The sequence below is a fragment of the Embiotoca jacksoni genome, unplaced genomic scaffold (assembly GCF_022577435.1).
Source record: "Embiotoca jacksoni isolate LCO1_2020_lvr unplaced genomic scaffold, fEmbJac1.0.p SCAF_1, whole genome shotgun sequence".
NCBI classification, from domain to species: Eukaryota; Metazoa; Chordata; class Actinopteri; family Embiotocidae; genus Embiotoca; species Embiotoca jacksoni.
The window spans coordinates 18,203,357-18,224,134 of record NW_027185229.1 but is presented as its reverse complement, the minus strand read 5'-3'; the positions used below and the strand labels follow the sequence as shown (position 1 = coordinate 18,224,134).

The window sequence follows — 20,778 nt, the reverse complement described above, 5'->3', positions numbered from 1 at the left end:
CCTAAACCCAATTGAGCATCTCTGGAGAGACCTGAAAATGTCTGTCCACCAACGTTCACCATCCAACCTGACGGAACTGGAGAGGATCTGCAAGGAAGAATGGCAGAGGATCCCCAAATCCAGGTGTGAAAAGCTTGTTGCATCATTCCCAAGAAGACTCATGGCTGTACTAGCTCAAAAGGGTGCTTCTACTCAATACTGAGCAAAGGGTCTGAATACTTATGACCATGTGATATTTCAGTTTTTCTTTTTAATAAATTTGCACAAATTTCTACATTTCTGTTTTTTTCTGTCAAGATGGAGTGCTGAGTGTACATTAATGAGAAATAAAATGAACTTTTTTGATTTTAGCAAATGGCTGCAATGAAACAAAGAGTGAAAAATTTAAAGGGGTCTGAATACTTTCCGTACCCACTGTATGGCACATGGAGGCTGGGGAAATCTGGGCAGTGCTGAAGCACAATGTCGCCAACCTGAGATATGAACACACTCTCTCCCAGTCGTACTTCCAGATCCATGAGAAACCTGGAAGAGACAGAAGCCCAACTAAGCATCATCGATGCAGCCAGCTCAAAAACACAAGAGGTGCTGTATGTGGAGCGCTCACCTTTCACTGGCTGCCATCACATGTCGAATGTTGGAGAACAAAACGTGATGCTCCAATTGGAGACAGAGTCTGCCTCGATGCCTTTGATGCATAGAAGTGATTGACAGTCACTCCGAGGCTCCTTAGGTAAGACGCTTCAGAGCCGATCAACTCAAACATGGACTTGAAAATGAGGGGACGAGAATGTCTCACTGTCACGCAACATTTAAAAGAGACATACTTTTAAAAGAGTTAAAGGACAGGGCTGGTAAAAATGGATAATGTGTATTATTCTGCTTCTGTAAATTGTCCCAGACTAGTCCACCATTTCCTTTTATTTGATTTTGTAAAAAGTACAGTAACCAGCTTCTTCTTTTTTTTTTTTCCTTTTTTTTTTTTAAACATGGAAGTTACTGAAACTTTTACACATTTCTGAGCAGTTTTTTTTTTAAAAGAAGGAACTGAATGGATGCAAAGGCTCAGTGCACCAGACGGAGCAGGGATATCAGAAGTGTAAAGAGACGTTACTCTTTTCTTTTCATGAAATTTGTTAACAATACCATAAACACCAGACTTAACCTTTAATATGCATGTTCAGCCAAAAAAACTGCACTTTGAGATTGTGAACAAGCTGAATTCCATTTTCAATGCTAAACTTTTAGTGTATAAAATGAAAAGTACAGATGTTGCAATGCTGAAAGTGAACATATTAACATGCTTGATGTGGGTATTTTTTTTAACATGCAACATGCCAACAACAAGCCACAATAACATGCTAAATGCCCTGTGCTCAGCACCAGCCGAACAAGAGTCAGACAGTATAAACCCTTCTGATGTGGGTAACTTGTTCTTTCCTCTCACACTATTATTATTATTATTTTTTGGTGTGTAATGAGAATTATATTGCCGCAGGGCCAGTAACACTCGTGTCCTTTGCCTTTCATTTGATTGTGATTTTAAAGGTCTAAATGAGTTGAATGCAACATGTTCATCTCTGAAGTGAAAAGTATGAACCATTTTACACACCTCCTGAAGGCGAATCTCTCTGGTTGTCAGGCTGCTGAGCAGGCCAGATGACTTCACTTCATCCAGGCCTTGCCAGAGAGTACAGGGAGTCACTCTTGATAGGTTGAGGTTGGAGGTGAAGATGAAGTTCCGTCAGGAGGCCTTAGCTGAAGGGACGTAGTCCTAGTCTGGCAGTCAGGGCGGAGACGGGACGGCAGACTCTGTAGGTACTCGGGGGTTATCAGGTCAGACACAGAACTCTGTCCGAGTCTGTGCAGGTTCTCTTTCACCTACTGCAGACAGTAGTCCTGATACAGTGGGACTGCGAAGGGAGAGAGACGGGCAGCTTTACATCGCCATAAATTACACTTTCTAGTGACTGACAAGAGAATTAAAAGAGGAAAAGTAAACTTACAAATTTGAATGTACTTTGACTTGAATGATACATTCGGGATTTCTTCCTCAAGTGAAACAGCTTCACTGCATTTATAAAGAAAGCCACATTTAATCAACTGTAAAATTTGACTAAGGTATAAAGATTTAAAACCCGTCTTACCCTTCATTAATTTGATCCTGATCATCCAATGGGGACAAAGTTGAGTCATCTTCCCGTAGTCCAGGTGTGGAGAACAGTTTTGGCATTGGCGAGTGGCTTTCTTTCAAATCCAATATGCGCATCAACGCCACTGACCTGAGAGCTGAAGATAGGTCTGCGGGAGGACTAGGACAGGACAAAGGTATTCTATCATAATCATCCTACATTTAAAAAGAAAGCTCAAGTGACTTATTTTTTAGTTGTGCCTTTTAGCTGCTATGGTTCTTACCTGTAATCCTCAGGCTGGTTCAGGGAGTCACCGCTTTCATCATGGTCTCTCGTGTGCTGCTCACTATTGCTTTCCTGAGAAGAAAACCCTGAACTAATCTGCTGTTTTGACTTCATGGTTGTCACTTGTGATATCAAATTATTCACTGGATGATTATTTCCAAAGTAGGAGTGTTGATTATTGATGGTGCTACTTCTCAAACAGCCACTGTTTTCTTCTCTGCAGTCAAATTGAGCCGTAATGTTTTAGTCTGGAACTGCTCTCAGGCTTCACGTCAGACCGACTTCCAACTCGGCTTCAAGTGCAACCGTGGACGTGGCTGCATCCTTCATCTGCCTTAAAACCACTCGGGTTAAATAGTCCAAGTGACCTGCAGTCTGAGCTTCGAGCAGCAATCACATAAACTAGAAGCAGGTGTGCTTCTTCTCAGGCTCACTCAAACCAAGGTGTCAGAAGATTTCAAGCAAGATTATGGATGTTAAACATTATTAATTCATCTGCTACTTATCTTTTCAGTAATCATTTGTTTAAAACTTTAAAAAGAAAACACAGCTTTTTGGTTGATTTAGGTTTACTGTTTACAATGCAAGATAATCCCCAGGTTTTAGAAGCTGAAACCCCGTCGTTTCAGATTTCATGTTTGAAAAAGGACTTTACGACTCACACAAACTATACAAACACTAGTTTAATTTTATTTGCAATTTAAAATTCCAAGATAAAAGTAAATAATTCAATCTGCCTGAACATTGTTGGTATATGACCCAAATAAAGCCATTCAAATTGTTATATGACAAAACATTTGACCGCCATAATCTAACAGATTACAAAATGAAAATGGATGTTTCTATGAACAGATGATTTGACACATGAAGGACTTTCTGAAAAGAAGTTACAAACAGTTTTATAATCTACACATGGATAAACTTTCAAACTGGGGAAAATGATAGATACAGTACAAGACACCTTCTGTTATAGACATACTGATTCAAATAAATGGTGTATGATCATACTTCAACAAAAACAGTTGCTATTTTAGAGTGACAATGAATGAATTTTCCACGTATATCTGCAGATATCGTATGTAAACTTGATCACAAATGATCAACCCTTGCAGCGTTTCCATCAATGGGTTCAGATTGTAAATTTAAGAGGATACAAACGTAAAAATCAGTATGAAAATCAGTAGGTTTATCATCAAATCGCTTCAAATATCCATATTTGTGTTGAATGATCATACGGCACAGTTATTCTGGTATGGAGAGTCGGGCTGATACTTCTCCACTTGAGATTATTTTATCGATGATCAACAAATTTAAACTCGTAACACAACATTACTTTCATGACAAAGGGGAAATTATAATAATATTTAATGGTTCAAGAATCAATCGTTTATTGGGCATTTAAGAATATGTCAATCTTTGACGACAAAACAAGAAGAAAATCAATCTATGATACCAAATCTCTAAAAACCAATGAAATGGGTGGGCACCCAAAACATCTGCATGCAAACACACCTCACATATCTTTTATAGCCAGAAAAGTTTAACCAGTTGTCCTGTTTGTTCTTGGATATTCGGTACGACAAACCAAGAGACAGCGTTTCCCTGTGGCTTTTACGTGCTCCCTGCTAAAAAGGAACTGAGACATCTGGATCAGTAACAAGGTATAAATAAGACAGATGCTGAGTTGGGAGGCTGGGGACTCACTTGACTGGTTATGAGTCTAGGTGGGCACAGTGATACTGCGGGCTAGTAGTGCCAGCAAAGCTAGCTCCACAACCCCATGGGCTTGTTCCAGTGCCTCCGCAGCCTCCCTGGCAGAAAAGCCTGCTGCCTGGATTCTCTGGATGTGCTCCGCTGGAAACTGTTCTATAAAGGGATGTGGAGAAGGAAGAAGAGGGGCTGGAGATGAAGGCTGGGGGGCCTGAGCAAGAGGAGGAGCAGAGGAGGACGATGTGTTTGAAACGTCCTCCGGTGAGCCCACTGCCATGGACAAAGGGCTGAGGAAAGTGTGCTCAGTCTGGAGGCCAGGAGTGTCTGGGGTGTTGGTGCCAGAGGCTTGTCCGTCTGCTACCCCCCTCCCATGCTGCCCCTCAGGAGGCTCCCTGAACTCCAGGTCGCCTGCAGGATCAGGAGGAACCTCTGGTTCAGGCTGAGAAATGACGATGTTACTGGCCTCATCTTGCCCCCTTCTATCTGCCCTCCTCTCCCCGGAGCCATCAGGACACTGCGGTGGTCCTCGCCCCTCCACAGTCTCTGTTGTATCTCCGCCTAGATGCTCATCCTGGCCAGAGAGGTCGGGCACAAGACACTTCGATGGTTCCTCATCAGACACAGCAGCAGCATAGTTGGCTTTGGCATTGCTCGGCTCTGCACCGGCTGTTATGGCAGTAGAGGGGGATGGTTGAGTATTATCGGGTGTTGGGGTGCAGGGCTCGGGGGACACTCTGTCTGTGTCCTGTCTGAACGGCTGCGAGGGGGAGCAGGAGCTGCTGCGGTTTTGGGACTGAGCGCGATTGTTGGATACCAGCAGCTCATGGAGCTCCATTAGAGCCGCGGCTAGCGAGGGGATGCTGTCAGAGCTGGAACGGCGATCTCCATCAGGCTGGTCCCTCTCAGAGGAAACCACACCGTGGGGGGCAGTGGGAGACTCCATTTCAACCGAGTCAGGTTGGAAGGGAGCACTTGGACAGCCTTCGGTGCTATCAGCCTTGTCGGACTCAGTCGCCTCCTGCTCCATTGGCTGAATGGGGGAAAGTTCCTGTGGATGGGGGACCATGGAGCTGTTCACCACCTCATCTGATTCAGCATCCCCCTCAGTGGCTGCAGGTTGTACCTCACCCCCTGGATCCTGGGACACCGGGGTCATGTCTGCAGGAGGGGCACATGTTCGGAGGACATCTGTTGAGGGACCGGGTACAGGGGGTACTTTGGAGTTGCTATGGAGAGGCAGAGGGTGAGGATGGAGATGGCGCGGTGTGGGAGCTGCATCCTCCGCTGGGGACGAAGGCCGGGGAAGCTCTTGGGAGCCAGGTTGGCCTTGGCACTGCCCTGGAGCTAAGACTTGCTCCAAGGCGGCCGGGGCAGACTGAGAGCGATCCAGGCTCGGGTTCTGGGCTTGACCAGAGGAGTGGCTTTGGGAAGGGGAGGCGGGTGAGGACATTTGGTCTAAGGTTCTGGGTAATGTAAATGGTGGAGGCTGCGGTGAGGTAGTTTGTCCATCTGCAGTGTCTATTGTAAGAGAAAATATAACTGGGAATTAAACAACTGGAATTTGCGTGAACCCCATGTGAGAGTAGTAGTTCGAATAATGTACATTTAACAGCTTCAGACACAACCCAAAACACAAATGTCCTTACTGAAACTCTTGAATACGGGCTGCACAAATAATTCATTAATTGTGCTACTTTTTCCTTTTTTAACAGTTCTATGTATTCATAATAAATACATGAATAAGTAAAAACAAAAGTACGACATCAATTAACTGACCCAGCAGCAAAATAACAGCAAAATAAAAAGAAATAAATAGCAATGGACTTAGCACTGGCAATGGACTTGTGAATTTGCAGTACCTGGTTGGTAGGGCCCTCTCCAGCTGTCTCCAAATGCATCAGTGCTGTCCTGCTCAGGGGTTAGGCCACACACCACACACATCATGCAAAGGGACGGAGAAAGTTAGCAGTCACACACAGGGCATGCACCAAACTATCAGCCTTTTCACACACACAGATGTGAAAAGTGTCATCCAAAAATAACTTGAGCCCACGTTAAGTCCCGACAAAGCGATCACAGTGTAATCACATAGACGTCACTAAACCTCAGAGGGCCTAAACGAGGTCACATCAGTGGAACATTTGACCAAAATCACAACAATAACCATAACGGAATCAATCATCTGTCTCTTCTCTGGTGGAGGGTTTCTTCGCTCCACATCATGGCTGCTGTGCTGCAGTGCCCCACTCTGAGTTTGAATTCACTGCAGCTTTATAATGCAGCTTTATATAATTAATGCTGCTCTTTGTTTCCACTCCATTAGCAATCTGCAGCCATCAGGGGACACGACTGGAAACAATAACAACGACTGAGTGTCGCAGTTGCACAAATAATAATGTAAGCCTTGGAAAGCATTAAAGGGAAACACTTTTTCAGCATCCGGATACGGTCTGATATTGTGACATAATCGAAGAGAAACTGTTTACACATTAAAACAAGGTACCAGACAAGAATGTCTGTTGCGTTATAATCCACTGACTGAAATATATGACAAAGAATCTTCATTACAGGAATGATAAAATGATTTAAAAATCCAATATTTCCATTAAGTATTCCTGCTCATCAGAGATATTGTATGATATAAAGGATGTATAAACTGAAAAACCGGTTGATGAATTTACATTGCCTCACCATGTGTATTGCAATGTTGCCCAAACAAGAGACGGACAGACACAATCCACCTACAATCCACCATTATTAGCAGTTTACAATGCTAAGGTCTGTGTTGGAGCAAACGGTTTGACAACTCCACAAACACAATTTAACGTGTTGTACAGTTGTCAAATTGCAGAAGGCTCACACATGAAACTGTTCTTATGTTCTTGTATTACTTTATTTAACTTGCATTGGGGTAAGTTGCTTAGTTTTACTGATGGTATTATTAGTTCGACACTCTGCAGGTATCTTTAATTGTTGTTCAAGCAAACACACTTTGTCTGGAAGTTACCTTTTGGCAGTGCAATTCATTACCAGCACCATCTCTTCGAAAGCTTTTGTTTTACATCTGACATATTTTACTTTGCAGCAACAGGATATTTTACTTATAATAACAAGATCATGTAAATAGGACAAAATATTTCTATGTTTATAAGACTAAGACATAATGAGACACTGATTTATATAGAACTCCAGTTTATGAGAAAACAGCTTCAATTATTTTTCTTTGATGAATAAAATTCACCTCTGTATCACTGCCATAAAATCTTGGTCTGCGTAATATATTTTGGATCATACAAGTAACCACCTACGTTTGTGTTAGCACTAAATGTTCCTTTCGGTTTTTCTATGTAGGAGGCTTCAAGTGCTGTTCTCACATTCCTCAGAGATCCATCTGCACTGTTGTCAACAACAATGTGACAAAAATTAATAGTCTTTGTTGAAGTCACTACAATGAAGCCTTTCATCCATGCTCCTCTGAATATACTGTCGGTACTTATGACTATTTAGAACAAAGACAACATTACTCCCACCACTGGCAGGAATGGAGGCAGATGTTTACACCAGTGATGTAAATGGTAAATAATTCTAACCGCCATCACACAGAGCTCAAGTTTCAAATCATGAATGTTTGTTTCCCTTTAAGCCTAAAAAGCTTAATCATAGCTGAGATCTCATTTGTCTTCTCCATGTAAAAAAAAAAAAAGAAAAAAAGCTTTGATTTGCCTGACAAGACATCTGCCAATTTCCTGACCTCGTCTTATTGTAAAGCACATTTAATTTGCTGAGGTGATGACATGAAGTGATCATGTGACTGAAAATTCAGATGACTGCATAAATGGGGTTGAGAGTAAGAAGCTTTAAGTGGCACATGCAACTGTAGTTCCACCAGAGGTGAAAAACAAGCTGAAGTGCAGATATTGGAGGCAGGTTCTTACCACTTTCCTGTATGGACCTCTGAAGTGCTTCAGCCAGTTCTCTGTCAGCGATCTCCTCTGGACGGGCGTCCTCACGGCCCTCCGCTCCGTAAGCCAGTCGGGCACATTCGGGCAGCTCTGCTTCAGACAGGAAGCGGGTTTCAGTGCCTGTAGTTCCTATTAGAAGCACGCTCTTCTTCAGGTCGATCGAACACTGCAAGAAAAACAGGACAGATAATGCGCCCGTACGATCTTTCGCTTTGGTGTACATTCAATAAAAAGTAAGCAGAAAAGAGAACCTTCATGCTATTTAATTAATACCAATCCAATACTGCACTGCACACTGGACTCAGATAAAAGGAGCTCACACCTGGTGTCTCTTCAGCATATCCAGGCCAAGCAGCATGTCCATTGGCTGGTCCTCCAAGATGGAGAAAGAACAAGGAAGGAAGTCTCCCTCTATCTGGACCTGAGCTGGATAAGTGTGACAAAAAACAAGAATTCACATATACTAATAATTGTCATGCAGAGACTTGAACATGGATGGATTCGTAGGAATAGCTGAATTTTCTGAAATTAATCCATCTCAACCAACATTTTATATTTGTATGTGCAGTTTTGAAGGTGTGGTGAATAGTAAACTTAGGTAGTTTGAGTATATCTGTGAAAATATGAGAGAATTAATCTTCTTGAATGGATTTAATACTGTTAAATTAGTGTTTATAATGTTTCTTACAAAGCTATTTCATAACCACAACCCCCAAAAAAACATATTACATTATCATTTGGAACAAAACATTTCAAACCATAACTATGGCTTTAAGTCTATAGTAAGCCAGTAACTGTGCTGAGTTCACCTATTTCACAATGCTGGGTCATAAAATAAAAGCACATCACACTTCAATGTCTTAATAACTAGTCAAGTCCTGCTTTGAATTAAGTACAGTGTTGCTTGTACTTGGACAAATCCAGAAACCAACCCATGTGAACTCTGCCAATGATCTTCTGGGTGCCCACTCCTTTGGCGATCCCAGCCCAACGTCGGTCCACCAGTCGCATAATGTTACAGCGTTCTGCGCACGCCTGGCTCATGATGGTCATCTGGGCTCCTAAAAATAAGGAACATCTGGGTTAAAAAAAAAAAAAAAAAAAAAATCAAGAATTGTCTTTGCAATGAAAATGGGAACACAAGGCTGCATTGATCATTATAGTTCAGTAAGTAGTAATATTTCTGAGCTCAAGGATGAGGTTACTCGTCCAGATATTGGCTGATTCATAACATGCACGTACAAATCATGAAAGGGGGAAAGAAATCACACATACGAGAGGCTGAAAATCTATTTCTTCGGCAGGTGTCTTGGCTCACTCACTAGCCGGCTGAGCAGTTTGGATATCCGGAATAAACTCAAGATTGTATGAGGTCGAGTATCTGATTTAGGATGCCTCCCATCTACTGAGTTGTATGTGTTTTCTTTCTCTTCAAAGTGTAACTGACAGCAACTATTTCAAGCTGGAGACATCTTCGTACTTAAGTCTGTATTAATTCAAACCCACAATAAAGTAAACAGCACCCGTTCCTGCTCCTCTAAGTGGAATGCATCATACATCATTTTGTAATAAAGTTGCAATGTTGACACGCATAAGTACATGAAATGTAACAATTTAAAGGTAAATCAAGCCAAAACTATCTTCATTTATGAACCAATTGTTGAAATACTGGGAGGGAAGAAAGATATAACCGACATACAGTAAGGTGGTTGATACATGAGACTACAGTACGGGCTGCATAAAACTAACCTAATATCTTTTCAGCCACACAAACTAAACCTCTATGTAGCACACCGACATTTTAGTACCATTCCAGTTCTTGCCCCAAAACACATGTAGCTACAACAGGTATCTGGATTTAATCATCATTACCTGAGTCAACAAAAGCCTTCACAGGGTGGCCATTGACTTTGCAGTTAATGTACAGCATAACCACCTGTCCAAAGCTTTCTGGGGCCTCCTCCATTGCAATGGTCATGTTTTCTTCCACATTGTGCTGCCTGGAACATGCACAAATACAATGGTAAGAGTCAAAATGTGATTCCTATATAGTTGAAGCAATATTATTATTTATTTTTCCATCATTATTCCATTCCAAAGTACAGTCAAGTTCATGAAACTCATAAAAACTATCACAGTACCAAATATAGCACCACAACATGTGACTGGCAAGTGAAATGAAAGCTGTGCCATGGTGAGGATGAGGAGTATTATGTGTTGTTAATGACCCTAGGTAATCAACTATCTCTGACATAACAGTGTGTCATGAGGTTGAATGGCTTCAAATGTCAAATACCTGATGTCCTCTTCAATCTTTGCCTGGGCTTCCAAATCAAAAGGGTCAGCAGTCAGAAGTCTGATCCTCTCTTGCTCCCTCTTGGCTCGATCCTGCTGTTGCTCCAGCAGCACTTTGGTAAATCGCTCTGAGGAAATACAGTTACACTAATGTGAACAATTTATATCTAATTATAAAAGACATAAACAGCATAAACATAAACACAAACTATGGCATATTACATCGAACACCGTTCACCTAAGTCTCCGCTCAGCAGGGCCTCAGCAAGTGGAGGGTTCCTCTCCTTAAGGAGTGAAAGCTCGTGTGGATTCGATAATAGCATCTGCTGAAGTAAGGCGGGGTCGTCCAGCCCCTGAGGAGAGGAGCCACGAAAGGCCATTGACGTGGAAGACTGCGGGTCGCGCTGCTGCTGTTCCTGCTGCGGTTCCTGCTGCTGTTCCTGCTGCTGCTGCTGCTGCTGTTGCTGCTGTTGTTGTTGTTGTTGCTGCTGCTGCTGTTGCTGCTGCTGCTGCTGCTGCTGCTGCTGCGGCGGAGGCTGTAGCGGCTGCTGCGGTGGCTGCAGCGGCTGCAGCTGTGGAGCCTGTTGCTGCGGCCTTATAGCACCACGTTGACCGGTTGAAGAAGAGGTGCCCGGAACGGTGATAGAACGAAAGTCAATGTGAGGCAGACCTGAGGAGCACAGAAGATAAAGGATGAGAATGTTGTCATTTTACATGTACAAAACCCTTCTTACCAAATTGATAATGCATTCATTATTTATGTGTCTACTATCACTCATATTCCCGTAGTAATTGGTTCAGAATGGTTCAGGCAGGCTCCTGACTGTTACACGTAAGCATGAGCACATTTCTTATTTCACAACATCCTTACATTTGGATACCTGTTCAGTACAGGAATAATGTTTTGTTTGTGTAAGTGCTTAAATGACACAGCCATGGCTAATCTGTTTGACCTGTTGCACCCCTGTACTCTTCATCACTTGGTACGGTCACTGGACCAGTAACTTTTAGTTGTTCCTAGATCCAGACTGGCCCTTAGGGCCGACCAGGCTTTTTCAGTTGCACCGTTGATACTTTGGAACAGCCTCCCCATCCAGTTAAAGTCATCAAGTTTACTACCATTATTCAAATCCGGACTGAGAACATAATTACTTTTACCGGCATTTTCAGATTAGGCCCTATTAAATTGCAATTTGATTTTTTTTAATTTTGAGTTTTGAGTATTATACTGGTCAGCTATATCCCCGTGTGTTTTGGCTAAATAGTGTTTAAAATTTTGTTAACATTTTGTCTTATAGCTATTTTATCTCAAATGGCTTAAATGTTTCAAGACATTACAATTGTTTAAATTCAGTTTGATGTTGTGCAGCACTTTAGGGACCTTTTGTTGCATTTAAATGTGTTATACAAATAAACTTTGTTTCCTTAATATTGCTGCTGCTGTTGTTGTTGTTGTTGCTGCTGCTGCTGCTATGTCCCTGAATGTATAACTTGACGACAGTGCGCTCCTTTCTCTTCTCGTAAATGGCACTTACTTTCCTCATTCTTTAGATAGCTATCTTATCCAAGCCCTCTCATTATCAAAAACCTGCAGGTCTACTTCACCTCTGCCATCATATCATTAGTGTTCACGTAATGTTAACAAACACATATTACCTGGGAAGGCTGGTTGAGTTGGTGGTGGCCTTCTGTCAGCTTGCCGGAGAACCACCACGTCTCCATCCTTAACACCGTAGTTCCCCAAGGCACGAGTGGGGTCTTTTAGGGGCTGTTCTACATACATGATCTGGATTTGGAAAAATACACAATATTAAATTTTTTGTAAACACAAAGACAAAGTGATGTTGTGTAGTTTCACTGGCTGGAGCCTGATAGAACAGGTACCTTCAAATCACATGTTTATATTACTGCTATTGACTGCCTGATGTCATGTTGTCACGTATCCGTACAATTTATACTCTTCACTTTGTTTGCAGCGTGCTCACAAACGTATCTCTAAACAGACCAAACTGTGTTAAGGCAGATGGGATTTTGAAGTCGTTAGAATAATTTCATTTCCATTTATCTGTATAAAAAATAGCTGGATGAAACTAAGGGAAATGTCATATTTCCATTGATATTTCTGCGTTGTTTTCCCCTGTTTGAGGGTTTGATTGGTGCTTTTTTAATGACATCATCTTGTTGCACCACTTTATTCTGCTAATCTTTTAATGGCACATGAATGGAACATTGGCAACATCGTAGTAGATTGTTTTTGATTTTTGGTACCTATTTTTACTTGTCATTTCTTTGTATATTTTAGTATCAGCTTTGCAAATCTAAACGTTTATTTATGTTACGTCTGCCCTGTGCAATTTTTGTTTACAATAGCTGAAAAGGTACACAGATATCGTTTTTTTATTTATATTCAAATAAATAAATGGCTCTTTTACTTCATAAGGTTTAAGTATATTATTAAACGAAAATATTTTAATAGTTGCATAAAAAGAAGGGGAAAAGACAATTCATTTGTTGAATCACACTTATTTGTATGACAAATTATCATATTATATTCCATGATTGTGACAGCCCTACTTTAAACTGGATATTACATTAGATATGTCAATGTATCATTACGTAATAAATACTATGTTGGTATTTATTTAAATACCTTCCATGTCATGTGAACTAGGGGTTCACATTTTTTTTTTAGTCTATATCACCGTGTGTGACCAATGTAGTTATTTCTGTGTAATGAATATATGCATACCGAGACGGCCGAAAAAAACCAGAAGTGATTCTAGCTAAGGCAGCAGGACAGAACTCATGTTTTAATAGAAGAGGATTGTATAAAATGGCATTGAGGGTATTGAAAAAAAAACTAAAAATATTTAAAATTCACAAATTGTATGCAGTATGAAGGGGTGAGCCCTCTGGGCAAGTGTTACTACAGATTCTGTCTTGAGGGCTTTTTGAATTGAACACCCAACTTCACACTGATGTAACCTCGGTTCTGGTCAAACAACAGCTGACACACGTGCAGTATAAAGCTCAATTGACACACACAAAAAAAAAAAATAATATTTTGTCAGGTGAGCAAGTGTGTTGTAAATGTGTTGTACTTCTGGTTTTTGATTATGTAAAAAAAAAAAAAAAACAAGTTAGAAAATTATTATTTTCTGACAGAATTTTGAAAAAGTAAATAACATTAATGCTGTTTTATACAGTTGAACATAAAAGGAGGCTGAAAAAAACCAAAACTATTTAGCTGAAACATTTCAGTGACTGTGAAAGACACGATGGTAGTCGTGTTGTTTATCTTGACAGCCTTTTTTTTTTAATGTCTGTCAAGATAAACACTTCTATGGAAGTGAGTGACCAGGCGGACAAATGATGGGCTCTTAAAAAGAAAATAAAAAAGCCCAAAGTAACTTCACTCCACTAACAAGTTTCCCCTTTTCTACCATCATATCCGTCCAGTCTCCTCGGAAACTTAAAAGCTTCGTTAGCTCGCCTTCGGGTTGGGACTTGATTAATGCCACCCACGCTGCTGGTAATCGTTATTAAACACGGGAGACGTAAAGCATCACGATATATTTTTTTTCCCTGTTGTTGATAACTCAAATTTCGCAACACCAGAGCAGCAAAAACGCCCGATTCATGCTAGCAAGTCAGCTAGCCGAGGTAGCCTTTTTTTTTGTTGTTGTTGCTACGTTAGCACACCGGCTACATGCAGCTTTGAGGAGGAGAAGGAGGAGAAGGAGGAGGAGGAGGAGGAGGTCTTGCCTGAATTTCCCCAGCTGGGATTCCTGATTCCAGTTCACAAAGTGCAATAAAGTCTCTCAGCTCCAGCTCAGGGGACACATCGAGGGCGAAGGTGGTTTCTGGGCGATCCCTCGGCGCGCAGAAAACAGTGACCAGCATCGCTTTTTCTTTTCTTTTTTCTTGTTGTTGTTGTTGTTTGTTGTAGGGTTAGGATCTCTGGACAAACCCGCTGTAACGAGAATGAGTTTTTTTTTTTTTTTAGTGCAGGTCCTTCGTTTCAGAGGAAAACACAAAAATCCTGTTCGGATCTTTTCTCCCCCAATTTAAAAGAGTTACTGCTTTTAAAAATGTTTTTTTTGTTAAAAAAAGCGCGTCAAAAGCGAAACTAATAGTACACCAAAAGAAAGTGACTGCTTTGCACTTACTGGGTGGGAGCCTGATGGAGCGGTTTCTCTTTTAACAACAACTAAACTAGTATTGCTCAGTTAGTGCCGCATCTCATTCTGCTTGTTTTTCGACATGTCGCATTACAGAAGCTGCAGTCGTGAGTTCTCTCTTCTTCTACGTTTGTAAACACTTCGAGACACTCTTCTGCTACCGCCATCTGCAGGATAAAGTAGGAATTACACGTATTTAGGAAGGTTAGGTTAGGTTAGGTAGTTACTTTATTAATCCCCGAGGGGAATTTTTTTTTCGCTACAGCAGCATACAGAAGCAATAAGATAATAATAGAATAATAGAAAAGCAATAAAATAGCAGTAAAATAGCAGTAACAAAATATAAAATATAAAAATGCACAGTATATACAGTATATACAGTACAGTATATATCTATATATATTATATACAAACAACCAAGAACACAGACAACAGTGTTATTGTTGTGTGATGGATTTTGCCAGAGGTGAGTTATTGTACAGTCTTATTGCGGTCAGCAGGAATGATCTCCTGTATCTGTCCTTGTGACAGCGGAGCTGGAGGAGTCTTTTGGAGAAAGTGCTCCGCTGTCCCTACAATAAATGTAGTAGTAGCCGTAGTAGTAGTAAAAATAATAATAATAATAATAATAATAATAATAATAATAGCTTGGGCCTTTCTGTGTGAAGTTTGCATGTTCTCCCTGTACCTGTTTCAAATTGCTCCCAGTCCAAAAACATGCATGTTAAGTTAATTGGTGATTTTAAAGTGATAGATTGCGACTTTGATAGATTGACTACCTGTCCAGGGTGAAACCCGCCTTTGCCCAAAATCAGTGGGTATAGGTAATCCATACTGGATGGATAGATGTCACATTGTAAATGACAATATTTGTAGTTATAGGCTATTTTATTTAAATAGCACCATCCCCTTTGTATACATATGAAATAAGGTGTTTGTTAACCAAAACTAAGGTTTATATTATGCAAATACAAGTCTCAACTTTATAAGCAACACATAAGCCCTCCTTGAGCCCTTCTTTTACCACCAAAATACAATTTGCTATCAACGATAAAAACCCGTTTTCACCCTGAAAATATGCCAGTGATAATATCTTCCCCCTGAAAATGTGTATAGCGTATTTAATGTCCTCTTTTTTTCGTGCACATGAATACATTTATGTCATTTATTTGTATACATTTAATGGGGTGTGTACTCTTGCTTTAATGTTGTGGCTGAGCGGTGTATCTTACACGAGAGTTTGCCAAGCTTTACCAGTTATGTTCAAAAGAGACAAACAATTGGCCTCTTGACACAAATGCGGCAAGACATTTATCATCTCTCACTGATTTTGTTGTCGTGATGACAGCTCGACCCATCACATCAGTGACTCCCCAAATAACGTAGATCAGGGATCTTCAACCTTTTTCCCTGATTTACTGGTTGAAGACCTCTGTCGTATACTTTTCACTTATTTCACTAAATTAATTTATTATGATATTGGATTTTTGCAGTCACTTCAATATAAATAGGCTCTATCAAAAAAATTCTGTGATGCTTTACTTAGATTGTTTTCATAATTGAACTGACTGATGTAGGTGGAATTGTTTCAACATCCGTTTTCAGGAGCTTGTGGTATTTGCGTGGTTGTATCTTGCAGATGAATCAATAATATATCGCTGTTTCTGTCTATGTTTGAGTCCATATGCAAAAGATACAACGTCATGTTCTTACTGGCAAAAAAAAACATAAAGCGTCAGTTTCCGACAGCAACAGTTCTAGCTATTTTCCTGAAAGAATGAGAAAGCTTAAAGGTTAAAGGCCAAAAATATCTCTATGTCTGCTTTTGAATATACAGTATTACAATGTATTTCCTAAAAAAAAACTTTATAGTGATGCAGGCTGCTGCATAGATGGAAAATGACTAATACTATTGTGAGTGTTGATGTTGCTGTAACAAATAGCATCTTGAAAAATATATAGTTATTTCAGTTCAATCCAATTTACTCATATTTATTGATTTGTAAAGTCATTAAAATACAGATTTAAAAGTTGAGCTAGAAATGCAATGACTGTTTGATCAGTTGAAGTACTGAAGTATATACAGTTGCCTGTGAGAAAAGAGCATACATCCTACTATATGGCTGAGAAGTAAAACCTTATACAATATGTTAGAAAATCCACATCGGCTTGTCATGTAGAGGTTTTCTTTGTGAAAGAATATAACAGAAATGATTTTGTTGCTAACATGTCATGCAACAGCAAAATCATTTTTTAAATTTAATTTCAAGCACATTTGATTTCGTGGCATAGATTCAACAAGGTGCTGGAAACATTCCTCAGAGATTTTGGTCCACATTGACATGATACCATCACGCAATTGCTGCAGATTTGGCAGCTGCACATGCATGAAGCGACTCTCCCGTTCCACCACTATCCCAAAGGTGCTCTATTGGATTGAGATCTGGTGACCGTGGAGGCCATTGGAGTACAGTGAACTCATTGTCATGTTCAAGAAACCAGTTTGAGATGATTTGAGCTTTGTGACATGGCGCGTTATCCTGCTGGAAGTAGCCATCGGAAGATGGTACACTGTGGTCATAAACTGATGGACACGGTCAACAACAATACTCAGGTAGGCTGTGGCATTTAAACGATGCTCAATTGGTACAATTGGTTTACGCCAAATTGTGACACGACCATCTGAATGTCGCAGCAGAAATCGAGACTCATCAGACCAGGCAACGTTTTTCCAATCTTCTATTGTCCAATTTTGGTGAGCCCGTGTGAATTATAGCCTCGGTTTCCTTTTCTTAGCTGACAGGAGTGGCACCCGGTGGTCTTCTGCTGCTGCAGCCCATCTGCTTCAAGGTTCCACGTGTTGTGCGTTCAGAGATGGTCTTCTGCATGCCTTGGTTGTAACGAGTGGTTATTTGAGTTACTGTTGCCTTTCTATCATCTCGAACCAGTCTGGCCGTCCTCCTCTGACCTCCATTTTCGCCCAGAGAACTGCCACTCACTGGATATTTTCTCTTTTTCGGACCATTATCCATAAACCCTAGAGATGGTTGTGTGTGAAAATCCCAGTAGATAAGCAGTTTCTGAAATACTCAGACCAGCCCGTCTGGCACCAACAACCATGCCACGTTCAAAGTCACTTAAATCACCTTTCTTCCCCATTCCGATGCTCGGTTTGAACTTCAGACAGTAGTCTTGACCATGTCTACATGCCTAGCAGCAGTAGCAAAGAAGTAGGCTACAGCGAAGCCTACGATGTAAGCAAATGTCGATAGGTTTTTGTAATTGCACCCACTGGTACAAAGGGGAGACAAAAGTTCCACACTACAGGTTTAAACAATTAACAAGGCAAATAAGAACAATGAAGATGTTAATTAAGATAAATATATATGTATGTGTGTACATATATATATATATATATATATAAAAAGAAACAGAAAGAAAAAGGAAGAAAGAAACAAGTAAGGTTAAGAGCGCTAAACTGTTCCATCATTTCCATTTAACTGAACAAAATCATCCTGCCAGGAAGCCCGTAATAAGTCAAAAACTTGTAAGTGAACCTTGACTTAATTTTTGCATTAAAAAAAAGACAAATGACAGACACAACTGATTACGCTGAAAACTTTTAAGTGTTTGTGAAATCTCATTTTAGATTTTCAGCTGATTTAGAAATTCCACTAAATCCTAAAACAAACAACATGTAGACAAACATAATGAATCAACTTTATATTTTCCTTGCATTCATTGTTTGTTTTCTCATTGGAAAGTATGTCACACGTTATAAAACCGAGAGCGACAGCGTGGTATTTTGGGAATATGTTTTTTTTTTTTTTTTTTCCATCAGACCTATAACAAGGTGCTGACGAGCAGTCTGGGTGATTTTTTTTTAGCTCAATCTCTTTGTCTTCTATCTCAGGAAACTGTTGTTTCCCAGCACTAGCACTGAATATGGGTCTGCTCAAACAACTTGTATTCATTTTGATGCTTATGATACTAATTGCAGATTTGGATGCAAGGACTTGCCCTAAAGGTAAGATGCGACTTATACATTACTCTTCATTCTGTATAATGCTGTAGAATCCAGTCTTTGGTTTCATCTTCTTATTCATACAATGTGCTTTAAGTATGTTAATGTTGTCAAAGTAAATTTGTTTTCTTTTGACACTGTGAAATATATAAAGGTTCCAAAATCACTGGTAATGGTTGTGAACCCTGCACTGAAGGATATTACCAGCCGGTGGAAAATGATTCTCAACAGTGCAAACCATGTACAGTTTGCTATAACAGTAAGTGTTGAAGCTTGTGGTAAGATAAAAAAAAACAAAAAAAAACGCCTGTATTGTATAATGTATATCTGATAAACGCAGAGCTGACAGAGCCTAAACTTGAAGCGTAGTATTCATGGTAGCATCAAATCATGTTACAAAAAGTGGAACATTTGTTTCTGATTTGTTTAAGCTACAGTTTTCAAATATGATGAATGCTTTTTTTTTTTTTTTAAATTTTAAATTTATTTTTTTTTACCTTTAAAATGTTCTTTATTTGGTGTTGCTGTTGTCCTTGTAGAGATGGGAAGTGTTGCTGAACAGAGCTGCACAAAAACGACAAACACAAAATGCCAGTGTCGTGGAAAATCTGTTCCCGGAGAACAAGATTCTTCCACCTGCAAATGTAAAGAAGGATTTGGACTAAAAGAAGGAGGTATAGAAATATATCTCAACAATATATTACCATTCATGTCAAAGAAAATGTGTTGTTTTAAAATGAATAACTCTTTTTCATATATTCCAGAGTGTGAAGAATGTGAAGATGGATATTTCAACAAAGTTATCAACATGCCTTGTCAAAAATGGAAAGAGTATGTATTCTAGTGTTTAAATACCTTGCGTCTAAACCGTGTCTGTAGTAGTAAGGCAATGTTTTTAGCTTTATCTTTTATCCTTAAATCTAGCTGTAAATCTGCCGGAGTGAAAGTCAATGGAACCAAGACCTCAGATGTCATCTGTGATGAGTTGAAGACTATTACTCACATGATTACAACCTCCACAATGAGCAAAATTGTTTCTCTCACACGCCTAACAACCCACCGTCCTCGTGGGGGGGCCCAAACTCAGAAGATGCACACTGTCACCACCACAGCTGCTCCAAAACAGACCATTTGGAGGGAAGAAACGCTGCCCTCCGCTCCCTCAAATGTTGGAAACCACAATGGTAAAACCCTCATTGTGATCATTCATGGCGCAACCTCAGATTCAAAAGTATTGTGAAGTAACCTGTGGCTCGCTTGTCTTGTCTTGCAGGTGTGACCCTTGTCATAGGTGTATTGGTATTTATTGGACTGCTTGTACTGACTGCTGTGACCTGCTGGCTGCACAACACTTCTAGCTGGCAGAAAAAAACTACAGTACAAAGTATGTCATAAGTAAAGTGATTCTGCATAACGGAAAATAATGCTAAAATAGAAAAAACACTTTGTATCTTATTTCTTGCTGAGAGTCGAATGAGACGATTTATACCACTCTCATGTCTGTATTCGAAATATGAGCCATCTTCTGACCAAGCAGTAGTCAGCCAGAGCCAAGACAGCCCTGTACCCTGTTTCATGTCTTCATGTTAAACTAAGATAACTGGCTGTAGCTTAATATTTGCAGTACAAGTCTGAAAGAGGAACAGATCTGACTCTCAGCAAGAAAGAGAATAAACAGAATTCTTAAAATGCTACTTTAGTCCTTTAAACATCAAACTCCTTGAACAGGTGAAAGTGAATGCTGTTATTCTTTAGCTCAAACATTTTTTTTTATTTTTTTTTTATTTTTTTTATCTCTGTGCCGTTTAGCAAATGTGGCCAATATCTGTTTAAATGGCAAAATGGCTATTTTGAACATTAATTGTGTTAATTGATTATGCCTCATTATTTGTTTGCAGCAACTGACTCATTTTATCGGAGGCCAGTTGAGGAAAGCGGCGATGGCAGTGCGTCCTCCCTCAAACTCAATCCTCACGAGTCTTGAGGTGAAATCTTACTTGAAATGAATCTGTAAACTAATTCTGATCATCTTTAGATCAGACAGTCATCATATGAGTAATTTCAAACTGATCACTTAATTTTTTTTTTCATGATAAAAATACATTAGAAAACTACTTACTGTATCTGTAATGTAACAGATTTATTCGCAATCTGCAGTATGGTCAATATTTGACATTTGTTTGTTCTGC

At 40.0% G+C, this 20,778-nt stretch overlaps 2 protein-coding genes across 5 annotated transcripts; one reads left to right on the top strand and one right to left on the bottom strand.

The window, feature by feature from the left end:
- Positions 1 to 3,082: 3,082 nt before the first annotated feature.
- ddi2 (DNA-damage inducible protein 2) lies at positions 3,083 to 14,653 on the bottom strand. Of its 4 annotated transcripts, none has more exons than XM_069145010.1 (10): positions 14,554 to 14,653; positions 14,150 to 14,357; positions 12,041 to 12,170; positions 10,623 to 11,054; positions 10,386 to 10,512; positions 9,962 to 10,089; positions 9,022 to 9,150; positions 8,412 to 8,515; positions 8,063 to 8,255; positions 3,083 to 5,645 (listed from the first exon to the last, which is right to left on the bottom strand). In XM_069145010.1, exons 2-10 carry the CDS (start codon positions 14,285 to 14,287, stop codon positions 4,138 to 4,140), a joined length of 2,889 nt encoding a protein of 962 aa, XP_069001111.1. In that variant the 5' UTR covers positions 14,288 to 14,357; positions 14,554 to 14,653; the 3' UTR covers positions 3,083 to 4,137. The 4 variants fall into 4 exon arrangements, with proteins under 4 accessions (XP_069001111.1, XP_069001102.1, XP_069001120.1 ...); XM_069145029.1 differs by adding an exon at positions 5,987 to 6,035 and having other exon boundaries at positions 5,605 to 5,645; positions 14,150 to 14,652; XM_069145001.1 differs by having other exon boundaries at positions 14,150 to 14,650.
- A 3,857-nt stretch (positions 14,654 to 18,510) lies between these two features.
- LOC138197361 (tumor necrosis factor receptor superfamily member 4) lies at positions 18,511 to 20,573 on the top strand. The gene is made up of 7 exons (XM_069148139.1): positions 18,511 to 18,592; positions 18,744 to 18,848; positions 19,129 to 19,263; positions 19,354 to 19,420; positions 19,514 to 19,773; positions 19,863 to 19,973; positions 20,488 to 20,573. Exons 1-7 carry the CDS (start codon positions 18,511 to 18,513, stop codon positions 20,571 to 20,573), a joined length of 846 nt encoding a protein of 281 aa, XP_069004240.1.
- Positions 20,574 to 20,778: the final 205 nt, after the last annotated feature.

Coding starts and splice junctions, on each gene's coding strand:
- ddi2 (XM_069145010.1), bottom strand. CDS start 14,287: ATGCTGGTCACTGTTTTCTGCGCGCCGAGGGATCGCCCAGAAACCACC. Junction 10,090..10,385: donor AAGATTGAAGAGGACATCAG/GTATTTGACATT, acceptor TGCATGTTCCAG/GCAGCACAATGTGGAAGAAA. Junction 8,256..8,411: donor ATATGCTGAAGAGACACCAG/GTGTGAGCTCCT, acceptor TTTTTCTTGCAG/TGTTCGATCGACCTGAAGAA.
- LOC138197361 (XM_069148139.1), top strand. CDS start 18,511: ATGGGTCTGCTCAAACAACTTGTATTCATTTTGATGCTTATGATACTA. Junction 18,593..18,743: donor TGCAAGGACTTGCCCTAAAG/GTAAGATGCGAC, acceptor AAATATATAAAG/GTTCCAAAATCACTGGTAAT. Junction 18,849..19,128: donor ATGTACAGTTTGCTATAACA/GTAAGTGTTGAA, acceptor TTGTCCTTGTAG/AGATGGGAAGTGTTGCTGAA.